The 12,823-nt window shown below is 44.3% G+C and overlaps 1 protein-coding gene across 6 annotated transcripts in view; it reads right to left on the minus strand.

The window, feature by feature from the left end:
• Positions 1-12,823, minus strand: part of PRPF3 (pre-mRNA processing factor 3) — a 33,174-nt gene that overhangs the window by 17,099 nt on the left and 3,252 nt on the right. For all 6 annotated transcript variants that reach the window (XR_012415289.1, XR_012415290.1, XR_012415291.1 and 3 more), the window contains exons 2-7: positions 12,556-12,748; positions 11,772-11,902; positions 9,185-9,331; positions 4,570-4,653; positions 4,135-4,355; positions 1,748-2,054 (exon numbers count right to left, since the gene is read on the minus strand). Coding sequence is in view for 2 of the 6 variants with exons in the window: in XM_005541998.4 (XP_005542055.1) it covers positions 1,748-2,054; positions 4,135-4,355; positions 4,570-4,653; positions 9,185-9,331; positions 11,772-11,902; positions 12,556-12,700 (1,035 nt within the window). In the remaining 4 variants the exon portion in view is untranslated. The remainder of the gene's footprint in view (positions 1-1,747; positions 2,055-4,134; positions 4,356-4,569; positions 4,654-9,184; positions 9,332-11,771; positions 11,903-12,555; positions 12,749-12,823) is intronic.

Below are 12,823 nucleotides of genomic sequence, written 5' to 3' on the forward strand. Positions count from 1 at the left end.
TTATGAAAACCTCACTGAGAGGATAAAAAGAAGGCAAAGGTCATTCAATATACAATCAATTCAACTCTCCAGGTGTACTTTCTGCAGGAAATTTTAACTCCAGGCAAGTCTTCCTCAGTCAGTCAGAGTGTTTCAAATTGTTTCCCTCCACTTAGTTGTATGTGGAGAATTTTCAAACTCAATTGAGTATTTCCACTTATGTAGAAACTAATTAGGAAGTAAAATCTGTTTAAAACTTTTTTTTTGAGACGGAGTTTCGCTCTTTCGCTCAGGCAGGAGTGTAGTAGCGCGATCTCGGCTCACTGCAACCTCCACCTTCCAATTGCAAGTGATTCTCCTGCCTCAGCCTCCTAAGTAGTTAGGATTACAGGTGCCCGCCACCACGCTCGGCTAATTTTTGTATTTTTAGTAGAGATGGGGTTTCACCATGTCGGGCAGGCTGGTCTCAAACACCTGACCTTGTGATACACCCACCTCGGCCTCCCAAAGCGCTGGGATTATAGGCTTGAGCCACCTCGTCCTGCATATTTTCAAATTATTCATTGCTTTAAATCAGGGGTCCCCAACCCACCAGTCTGTGGCCTTTTAGGAACTGGGCTGTACAGCAGGAGGTGAGCAGGAGGCAAACCAACAAAGTTTCATCTGTACTTACAATTGCTCCCTATTACCTGCATTATGGTCTGAGCTCCACCTCCTGTCAGATCCGCGGTGGCATTAGATTCTCATAGGAGAGTGAACCCTATTGTGAACTGCACATGCCAGGGGGCTGTGTTGCACATTCCTTATGAGAATCTAATGCCTGATGATCTGTCACTGTCTCCTATCACACCCAGATGGGACCGTCTCGGCAGGAAAACAAACTCAAGGCTCCCAATGATTTTAGACTATGGTGAGTTATATAATTATTTCATCATATATTAAAATAAAATAATAATAGAAGTCAGCACAGTGGCTCACGCCTGTAATCCCAGCACTTTGGGAGGTCAAGGCAGGCAGACTACAAGGTCAGGAGTTTAAGACCAGCCGGGCCAACACAGTGAAACCCTGTCTCTACTAAAAATACAAAAAATTAGTCAGGCATGGTGGCGCACGCCTGTAGTCCCAGCTACTCAGGAGGCTGAAGCAGGAGAATGGCTTGAACCCAGGAAGTGGAGGCTGCAGTGAGCTGAGATTGCACCACTGCACTCCAGCCCAGGTAACAGTGCAAGACTCTGTCCCCGCTCCCCTGCCAAAAAAAGGCGGGTGTGGTGGCTCACGCCTGTAATCCCAGCACTTTGGGAGGACAAGGTGGGCAGATCACCTGACGTCAGGAGTTCAAGACCAGCCTGACTAACATGGAGAAATCCCATCTCTACCAAAAATACACAATTAGTCAGGCGTGGTTGTGCATGCCTGTAATTCCAGCTACTCGAGGAGAATCACTTGAACCTGAGAGGTGGAGGTTGCAGTAAGCCGAGATCATACCATTGCACTCCAGCCTGGGCAACAAGAGCAAAACTCCATCTCAAAAATAATAATAATGATAAAGTACACAATAAAGGTAATGTTCTTAAACCATCACAAAACCATCCTTACTCCAGGGGAAAAATTGTCTTCCATGAAATGAGTCCTTGATGCCAAAAAGGTTGAGGACTGCTGCTTTAAATGACCTATTTATCTAATTTCCTAGAACATAGAGATTTTACAATGTTTTCCTTTCAGCTTCTTAACTTTTTCTAAATTCTGTGTTATACTATAAGCCAGATACCTTTGTCCGTAATCGCTGAGCAATCTTCTCAAATTTGCCCTTGTCGTGGAATTTAAAAGTGCGTCTCTGGCGCTGGGAAGGGGCAATGGAGACTCGGGGGTCAAAAAAGGTATTGGATTCCATGTCTTCTGATGGCTTTTCTTTTAGTTGCTGCTTGAATTGTTCCCTCTTCACAGCACGAATATTGGCTTTCAGAGTAGGCATGCGGTGTGTCAGCTCAATCTCCTTGCCTGTTGCATCTACAGTGCGCCCTTGCTCATCCAGGATCAGTGGTGTAGGTTTCGTTTGGTCTTTTAACTCCACCTTCCTGAAAAATAGCCCGCAAAGAAATAAATCCTGTATGGAACATTAAGGCAAACAAAAAAACAAACAAAATAAAGCCAGGTGTGGTGGCTCAAGACTAGAACCACAGCATTTTGGGAGGCCAAGGCAGAGGGATCACTTGAGCCCAGGAGTTAGAGACCAATCTGGGCAACACAAGGCGATCCCATCTCAACAAAAAATTTAAAATTAGCTGGGTGTGGTGGCATATACTTTTGGTCCCAGCTACTCAGGAGGTTGAGAAGGGTCACTTGAGCCCAGAAGTTGAGGGTGCAGTGCCTTCTCCATAAGAGTTATTGGATGGACGGGCGTGGTGGCTCACACTGTAATCCCAGCACTTTGGGAGGCTGAGGCAGGTGGATCGCTTGAGCCCAGGAGTTCGAGACCAGCCTTGGCAACATAGTGCAACCCCATCTCTACAAAAAATACAAAATTTAGATGGGCACCTGTAGTCCCAGCTACTTTGGAGGCTAAGGCAGAATTCCTTGAACCCAAGAAGTGGAGGTTGCAGGGAGCCGAGATCACGCCACTGCACTCCAGCCTGGGCAACAGAGTGAGACTCCCTCTCAAAAAAAAAAAAAAGACGGGCCGGGTGCAGTGGCTCAAGCCTGTAATCCCAGCACTTTGGGAGGCCGAGACGGGTGGATCACGAGGTCAGGAGATCGAGACCATCCTGGTGAACACAGTGAAACCCCATCTCTACTAAAACTACAAAAAACTAGCCGGGCGAGGTGGCGGGCGCCTGTAGTCCCAGCTACTCGGGAGGCTGAGGCAGGAGAATGGTGTGAACCCAGGAGGCGGAGCTTGCAGTGAGCTGAGATCAGGCCACTGCACTCCAGCCTGGGCGACAGAGCGAGACTCCGTCTCAAAAAGAAAAAAAAGATGATAAAATAATTCTAGGGAACAATCTCATCAGTGAGTAATACCATCTTTCTTTTGAGACATGGTCTCACTCTGTTGCCCAGGCTAAAGTACAGTGCCATAATCACAGCTCATTGCAACCTCAACCTCCCAGGCTCAAAGAAATTCTCCCACCTCAGTCTCCTAAGTAGCTAGAATTACAGGCATGCTCTACCATGCCTGGCTAATTGTTGTATTTTTTAGAGAGATGGGGTTTTGCCATGTTGCCTAGGCTGGTCTTGAACTCCTGAGCTCAAGCAATCTGCCAGTCTCGGCCTCCCAAAGTGCTGGGATTACAAGTGTGAGTCACCACGACCTGCCAATAACATCTTGATTAAAAATATCAAAGTAGATATTTCAGCATACAAGACCACCGAAAGAAATGAGTTTATAAATTATATGAATTTACAATCCTATCTTTCTTTATCCCTGAATTCTTACGTCAGTCATGGGATGCCAGACCAACTGTAGATGCTAAAAAAAAAAAAAAAGTGTAACATCTTTGACCAGTTGCAGAGGAACCTCAGATCTGATCTCACATAATGTGCTTTAATGGATAAATCTGAGTTTGAAACCAGGAAGGAAACCTGGCTCTATTCAGAGCTCCAATATCAGATGAATAACCTTAATCTCAGTTATATCAATCATAAGAAGATAATAAACCCTGCAACAACAGGGAAGCCAAGAGAAAAAATTCAACTGGTTAATCAATCACACATAAGAAATATGGAACTGTGAGAAATGATCTAGGTTCTGTGGAAAAAGAGGATCAGTAATTTTTTTTGTTGTTGTTGTTTTTGAGCCAGAGTCTCCCTCTGTCACCCAGGCTGGAGTGCAGTGGCACGATCTCAGCTCACTGCAAACTCTGCCTCCTGGATTCAAGTGATTCTCCTGCCTCAGCCTCCCGAGTAGCTGGGATAACAGACATGCACCACCACATCCAGCTAATTTTTGTATTTTTAGTGGAGACGGGGTTTCATCATATTGGTCAGGCTAGTCTCAAACTCCTGACTCCTGACCTCAGGTGATCCACCTACCTCGGCCTCCCGAAGTGCTAGGATTATAGGCCTGAGGCACTGCGCCCAGCCAGATCAGTAACATTCAAAGGTATTTATTGCTTCTCAAACTTCAGAAATGAAAAGGTATTCCATGAAATAGACACTCACGGGGGAGCAATGCCCATGGCATGGAGATTAGCCAGGCCCACCATGTTGGCATTGCCGATGAGTCCTGGCTTCAGTGCCAGCTGGGCTTGGATTCGAGCTTGTAGTTCAGCTGCTTTCCTTGCCTTCTCAATGGCATCATTCATGAAAGTGGCAGCCTGGGAGGGCTGAATAGTGTTGCCAATTGGAAGTCGCTCTGGTTGGGAAGAAGAAGGAGTCTTTGGCTGTGAGATAGAGTAAAAGAAATCAGAGGCATTAAGACAGGCAGACAAATACACGTATGCATACACACAGATACACACATACACATCATGGTAGACTGTAGTAGATGATTATGAAGTAAACATGCAGTCACCTCTTCTGGTCTCTCATTTTGAGTGGATGGCAAGAAATTCTGTGCCAAAGACTATTGTCTTCAGAGTAATCTAGACACAATACCTGAGGTGTAGGGGGGCTAATGAAGCTCAACTGTTTTTTCCTCTCCTCGATTTGTCGTGTTGCTGCCTCCATCATCTGTTTAATCTGCTCTCCAGGAAAAAAATTGAAAAACTGTTAATTTCTCCTCTTTACTACTCCCATTCAGGTTTTTAAACTCACAAGGCTCTCAGGTCTAGACACTTAAAATTTTTGAATATACCACATACTGTCTACCATAGTGCAAAAAATTTAGTCAAGATTAAAGTGTGCACTGGAATTTTTCAACCCAAGTTCCTAAGGCAAGATTGGCATATTAGGTAGCAATACAATGTGATGACTGAGACTCTGGAGTCAGAGAAACCTGAGTTTGAATCTTTTTTTTTTTTTTTGAGACGGAGTCTCGCTGTGTCGCCCAGGCTGGAGTGCAGTGGTGCGATCTCGGCTTACTGCAAGCTCCGCCTCCCAGGTTTACGCCATTCTCCTGCCTCAGCCTCCAAGTAGCTGGGACTACAGGCACCCGCCACCACGCCCGGCTAGTTTTTTGTATTTTTAGTAGAGACAGGGTTTCACCATGTTAGCCAGGATGGTCTCGATCTCCTGACCTCGTGATCCACCCACCTCGGCCTCCCAAAGTGCTGGGATTACAGGCTTGAGCCACCGCGCCCGGCCCGAGTTTGAATCTTAACTCTGACACTTAATGCCTTTGTTATCTTGGATAAGGAACTTAGTCTCTAAACCTCCTAAGCGTCTAAAAGGGAGGAAAAAAACAGTACCTACCTTATAGGTCTATTGTAACCACTTAAATAATGCATGCAAACCTAACAGAACCTACACAAAATATTATGCTTAATTTTTTTTTTTTAAATTTTTGAGACGGAGTCTCACTCTGTGGCCCAGGCTGGAGTGCAGTGGCGCAATCTTGGCTCACTGCAAGCTCTGCCTCCCGGGTTCACGCCATTCTCCTGCCTCAGCCTCCCAAGTAGATGGGACTACAGGCACCCACCACTACACTCGGCTAATTTTTTGTATTTTTAGTAGAGATGGGGTTTCACCCTGTTAGCCAGGATGGATTTTGTATTTTTAGTAGAGACAGGGTTTCACTCTGTTAGCCAGGATGGTCTCAATCTCCTTATCCGCCTGCCTTGGCCTCCCAAAGTATTGGGATGAAAGGCGTGAGCCACTGCTCCCAGCCTATACTTAATTTTTTTAAAAAAATCATGATATTAGTACTTGAACTACTAGTTTGAGAAACAAGAGACGATGGTGCAAAGACCTGCTCCCTAGTCTCTATAAACCCCTTCTGTCCTAAAGAAGTTCAGAATGATAAGCTTTGAGGGTATAGTCAAACAACTCCTCTTGCATTTTGCAAAAAGAGCTTCCAGATATTTTTAAAAATTTGTCTTTAACATTTTTTCTTGAATAGGTGATATTCAAAATTCAAAAATTACAGAAGGGTCAGGCATGGTGGCTCACGCCTGTAGCACTTTGAGAGGCTGAAGTGGGTGAATCACTTGAGGTCAGGAGCTGAAGACCAGCCTGGCTAATATGGTGAAACACCATCTCTAGTAAAAATACAAAAATTAGCCAGGTGTGGTGGTGGGCGCCTGTAATGCCAGCTACTCAGGAGGCTGAGGCAGGAGAATTGCTTGAACCCAGAAGGCGGAGGTTATTGTTAGCCAAGATCATGCCACTGCACTCCCGCCTGGGCAAGAGAGGGAGACTCCATCTCTAAATAAATAAATAAGAAAATAAAAAATTACAGTGCTGGGCGCAGTGGCTCACGCCTGTAATCCTAGCACTTTGGGAGGTCGAGGTAGGTAGATCACGAGGTCAGTTGTTTGAGACCAGCCTGCCCAACATGGTGAAACTAAATTTAGTCTCTACTAAAAATACAAAATTAGCTGGGCATGGTGATGCACACCTGTAATCCCAGCTACTCAGGAGGCTGAGACAGGAGAACTGCTTGAATCCAAGAGGCGGAGGCTGCAGTGAGCTGAGATTGCACCACTGCACTCCAGCCTGGGCAACAGTGCAAGAGCGAGACTCCATCTCAAAAAATAAAATAAAATAAAATAAAATAATAAAATGAAAAATTACAGGCTGGGTCGGTGGCTCACGTCTGTAATACCAGCACTGTGGGAGGCCAAGGCAGGCGGATCGCGAGGTCAGGAGTTCAAGACCAGCCTGACCAACATGGTGAAACCCCGTCTCTACTAAAAATACAAAAAAATTAGCCAGGCGTGGTGGTGTGCGCCTGTAATCCCAGCTACCTGGGTGGCTGAGGCAGAAGAATAGCTTGAACCCCAAAGGCGGAGGTTGCAGTAAGCTGAGATCACGCCATTGCACTCCAGCCTGGGTGACAGAGCAAGACTCTGTCTCAAAAAAAAAAGAAAAATTGCAAAAGGATATATTGTGAATACATCCATCCCTATTCTCCATAAAAAACATCATCGGGCCAGGCACAGTGGCTCATGCCTGTAATCCCAGCACTTTGGGAGGCCGAGGCGGGGGGATCACAAGGTCAGGAGATCAAGACCATCCTAACATGGTGAAACCCTGTCTCTACTAAAAATACAAAAAATTAGTTGGGCGTGGTGGTACGTGCCTGTAGTCCCAGCTACTCAGAAGACTGAGGCAGGAGAATGGTGTGAACCCAGGAGGCAGAGGTTGCAGTGAGTTGAGATCACGCCACCATACTCCAGCCTAAGTGACAGAGCGAGACTCCATCTCAAAAAGAAAAGAAAAGAAAAGAATCAGCTGGGCGTGGTAGTTCACTCCTGTAAGTCCAGCACTTTGGGAGGCTGAGGCAGGAGGATCGTTTCAGCCCAGGAGTTCAAGACCAGCCTGGGCAACGTGGCAAAACTCCATCTTTACAAAAAATACAAAAATCAGCCAGGCATGGTGGCCTGTAGTCCCAGCTACTTGGGAAGCCAAGGTGGGAGGATCACTCAAGCCCGGGAGGCAGAGGTTGCAGTAAGCCAAGATCTCGCCACTGAACTCCAGGCTAGAGGACAGAGTGAGACCTTGCCTGAAAAACAAAAACAGGCTAGACATGGTGGCTCACGCCTGTAATCCCAGCACTTTGGGAGGCAGATCACTTGAGGTCAGGAGTTCCAGACCAGTCTGGTTAATATGGTGAAACCCCATCTCTACTAAAAATACAAAATTAGCCATGCATGGTGGCACATGCCTATAGTCCCAGCTACTTGGGGGGCTGAGATAGGAGAATCACTTGAACCTGGGAGGCGGAGGCTGCAGTGAACCGAGATCGCACCAGCGTGCTCCAGCCTGAGTGACAGAGAGAGACATCTCCAAAAAAAAAAAAAATCACCCATTTCTTTCCTTCTGTAAATATCACATATATGCAAATCCACCCATCTATATTTCTGTGTATGTTCTATTACCCCCCTCAAATATTAAATGGTAAACACTTATTGTTCATGTGGTATCAAAATTATTTAACACTACCAATTGAAAAAACACAAATACTTCCTGTTAAAAAAAAATACAAAGTCAACTTAAAATTATTTATTAGTGGATTATATCTTCTTTGCATTATGTTTGGAAATTCTCCTCTGTCATCAAGATGAGTTCTGATCATTTCATTTAATTTTCTCAATGACTCAGTGACGTAGGTAATTAGGCAAATAATGTACATAACACACCTTGCTGGCCACAGTAAATGGCAATTTCAATACCCTTACCTGGAATACTCCTGGTCAAATAAAAGAATGCTAAAACATAAAGCAAGAAATAAAATTTTCCCAAATGCTGGCCTGGTGCAGTGGCTCACACCTGTAATCCCAGCCGTTTGGGTGGCTAAGGTGGCAGATCACTTGAGGCCAGGAGTTCCAGACCAGCCTGGCCAACATGGCAAAACACTGCTTCTACTAAAAATACAAAAATGAGCCAGGCGTAGTGGTGTGTGCACGTAGTCCCAGCTACTCCGGAGGCTGAGGCAGGAGAATCACTTAAACCTGGGAGGTGGAGGTTGCCGTGAGCTGAGATCACACCACTACACTCCAGCATGGGCAACAGAGTGAAACTCCATCTTAAAAAAAAAAAACAAAAAACTTCCCCAAATGCTAAACACTAATTTAAATCAAGATCACAATAAGGTGAGGCACGCTGGCTCCCGCCTGTAATCCCAGCACCTGGGAGGCCGAGGTGGGCAGATGACCTAAGGTCAGAAGTTCGAAACCAGCCTACCCAACATGGTGAAACCCCGTCTCTACTAAAAGAAATACAAAAAAGAAGTCAGGCACGGTGGCTCACTCCTGTAAACCTAGCACTTTGAGAGGCCGAGGCGAGCGCATCACCTGAGATCATGAGTTCAAGACCAGCCTGGCCAAGATGGTGAAACCCCGTCTCTACTAAAAATACAAAAATTAGCCGGGCTTGGTGGCGGGTACCTGTAATCCCAGCTACTTGGGAAGCTGAGACAGGACAATCGCTTAAACCCGGGAGGCAGAGGTTGCAGTGAGCTGAGATCGCACCACTGCACTCCAGCCCGGGTGATAACAGCAAAACTCCATCTCGAAAAAAAAAAAAAAAAAATCACAATAAATACAGACCCATGCACCTTTTGCTTCTTCAACTCACAAAACCACTTTGCTTCCAGTCCCTAATTACTAACCTGGAGCTTAGTCAGCATGCCAGGGCTCTCTGATGGAGGCCCAGGGATCACCTCTGGCTCTTCTTCCACCTCCTCAAAACGGGGTATTCGTCGCTTCTTTACTCCTGATGATTCTTTAGAGATCTCAGAGTCATCACCAAACACCTCCTGAGGGAACCCAAGATGAAAGAAAAGCTGTATCCTTCCCCGTGGGGAGAAGAGAAGAATTATCCTAGCCCCTACCAGCAGTTTCTGGCTATTCCCAGGGGAATATGATATAACCTTGCAAATAGCCACCTGCCAGAAGCAGGGTCTACTAGACTCTCCATCAAGTGGACCATCTCACCCAACTTCAACATTCTCCTAATCCAGTCAAACAAATTTCATTCCTATGTTCTTATAAATGTTCCCATCTTAAGGTCTTTGCAAATGCTACTGCCCACATTTATGATTTCTCTCAACTTTTCCACAACCCCTGTTCCAAATCCTGCCTAAAACTCACCTCCTCCAAGAAGTTTTCCTCATTACAACCTTATCCCACTCTGATTAAACTTTTTGTTTCACATTCTCTTATCATGTAAGAGCTTGGTTCATATTAGGTTAAATTACACTGTTGATATTCTGTTTGCCAAGTGTTAAGTATTTCAATGTTAGTATAATTTTCCCAACTAAGTCTAAGCTCTTCCAGGACACGGGCTTTCTCTTTCTTCTTCAGTAATCCCCATTAACACTTTGTTTTCATCAAACAATGGAAACTCAAATATGATGACTAATTTGCAAGGTGAATTTAACAGGACCGAGAGTGGCCAACTGGAAGGGACAATGGGAAAAAGCAAATGTACACACCGGTGGTAGGCTTTGGGTGACATCCCCTCTTCACTAGGAGGGCTCGTGTTTTGCAAGGACATATCCTCGGCCAGGGGCGAGCGCTTCCTGGAACTCCTACAGTTCAAGAAAAAGGACTCTCCCATAATATATTGTGTGGGGTGGGGACTTGAATGGACCAAAAATGGGACCCGTATCCCAAAGCTATCTAGACACCTCCTTCAAGAAGCCATTTTTATTAATCCCACCCAATGTAGTCACTTCATTCACAGCATGCCCTCAGCACTCATACAGAAGTATGCCCTACTGGTCAGATGCAGAGGCTCATGTCTGTAATTGTAGCACTTTGGGAGGCCGAGGCGGGCGGATCATGAGGTCAGGAGTTCGAGGTCAACCTGATCAACATGGTGAAACCCCGTCTCTACTAAAAATACAAAAATTAACCGGGCATGGTGGCATGTGCCTGTAATCCCAGCTACTCAGGAGGCTGAGGCAGGAGAATCACTTGAACCTGGAAGGTGGAGGTTGCAGTGAGCCGAGATTGTGCTACTGCACTCCAGCCTGGGCAACAGAGTGAGACTCAGCCTCAAAAAAAAAAAAAAAAAAAAAAAAAAGCAAAGCAGTATGCCCTATCGTGACATAATCTTCACTGTACAGATCTGTGTATACTGTGGCTCAATCATTCCCCCTTAAATATAACAAAATTCAACATAAGTCTGAAATTCTATAGCCAACCCTAAAATTTACATGAAACTGCTACTTAGATTTTATAATACGTAAATATATATTTTGTGATACTCCTGCCTCTTCTAAATTGCAACTCCTCGGCTCAAGAGATCCTCTTGCCTCAGCTTCCCAAGTAGCTGGGATTACAGGCACATGCCATAGTGCCTGGCAAATTACAAACTGTTTTAAGGCCAGCACTATCTCTCCTTCTCTGATCACCCTACAATGCTCTAAACACAAAGGGCACAAATCTCTCTGTTTTTTTTTTAGTTCCATAGCCTGGCCAGGGAACCAAGCAGACATTATATTCACTCTTTTCCCTCAGGAAAAGCAATGGGATAGCCAAGGTATCAAAAGAACTTCGGAAGGTTTGATAGGAGTCGCAGAATTTTTTTTTTCTAAAGAGAGATACTGGGAAATGAGTAGAAAGACAGACTACTTGATACTGCTAATACTGAAAAAGGCCAGGATCAGTCAGCAACTACAGAATAAAAAGTGTAGTAGTTAAGGGGGTACTGACAACTCCTCCAAGTGTTTCACTTCTGGCACCAGAGGACCAGCAATATGCCATAAAGCAAATGGTAAGCTCTCAAGAATATAATAAATAATAGTTACTTTTTTGGTATCCTATCTACAAGTGCATTGCAGAGAAACCTCTACAAAGAGGCAACAAGGAGGTCTACAGCTCAGGTACCAGTGGAGTCACATTCTAAAACAACTTATTAGGCCTCAAATAAATCAAACATAAAATCTTAGAGCAATCAGTTTATAGGTAAGAAGGAAAAAAAGGAAATATGGAGAAACATGAGAACCAAAACTCCTGTTATTTAAAAAAAGACAAAGCTACCAATTATTTATTTGGATATCTAAACCCATGAACTTAGGTAGTTCAGATGGTGATGACACAAATTCACCTCTCCTACTTTAATGTCTAAGTACCTCTCTTGAACATTTGCTGCTCTAAATAGAGGATATCAACGTGTGAACTGGTAAGCTCAGCAACTCTGTTACCATTCAAAACAGTCCTGAGCTCATTAGACAGTAAATTGTAACCTACCTTTAGCTCTCGTTTTCTGCTCCTGTCACTGCTAGACTTGGAATGCCTAGAGCTTCGGCCTTCCTCCACAGCCTCAAAGAGTTTGTCCACAAATCGGAGAGTAGAATCATCAAGAAAAGGTTTCAGATGATCTGACAGGAAGAAAGGCAGTGGTAGGATTGGAAAGGTAAGACTACATAGTCTAATACTAGGCCTATAACAGGTACCAACACTGGAATTTTATTCCCAGGAGTGAAACAAATTTTAAGTTTTTTTCTACGATTCCCATCTCTCTTACATTGAATGACCTTGCCCTATGAGGTGAAAATAGTTATAATTTTTTGGAGTGGGAAGTCGTACAGTCAGAGCAACCTGTTTACGTTGAACATCAAGTTTAAGATGAATAACCACCCTAACCTTTCCCAAATAGCAAGTTGCAGGAGACTACCATTAACAAAATCTACCTCCTTCAAGCTTTTTTATGTATTTCATAAAGACTTTTATATGTTGAGATGTCAATCTGAATGTGAATATGCCTATCTGACTTAAGCATACTTCCTAAGTAAATCTAACTTAGGTGACTCGGTATGGTAGCCAAAGATTTAAAATCTATCATAAATAACATAAAAAATAAACAATAAGAGAAAAAGCAAATTATGATTTAGCCTATTTTCATTATAATACAGATGAAAACAAAATATGGCCTGCCCTTTTTTTAGATGTTCCCAACAGAGAGAATTTTAGGGAAGTTCAGTGTTTGGGGTCACCCTATATGTTAAGACAAAAGCTGCAGAAAGGTACATACCGGCTGCCTTCTTCTTGTCCATGCCCTTCCCCACACAGTTCAATGCTGCTGTGACCACTGTAGGCTCTGAGAAACCCAGGACCCTCTTCACTGTCTTCTCTATCCATGGTTTCAGCTCATCCAGCTCCCTCTTAGACAGTGCCATTTTGCAGGAAAAAGAGAACAATAGCTCAAACTGGACTCAATACTACACCTAAAAACAAAAAGAGACAAGTTAGAGAATAAGAAAAAACTAAAGTGGGTTGGGTGCAGTGGCTCATGCCTGTAA

Source organism: Macaca fascicularis, chromosome 1 (genome assembly GCF_037993035.2).
Source record: "Macaca fascicularis isolate 582-1 chromosome 1, T2T-MFA8v1.1".
Classification (NCBI taxonomy): Eukaryota; Metazoa; Chordata; class Mammalia; order Primates; family Cercopithecidae; genus Macaca; species Macaca fascicularis.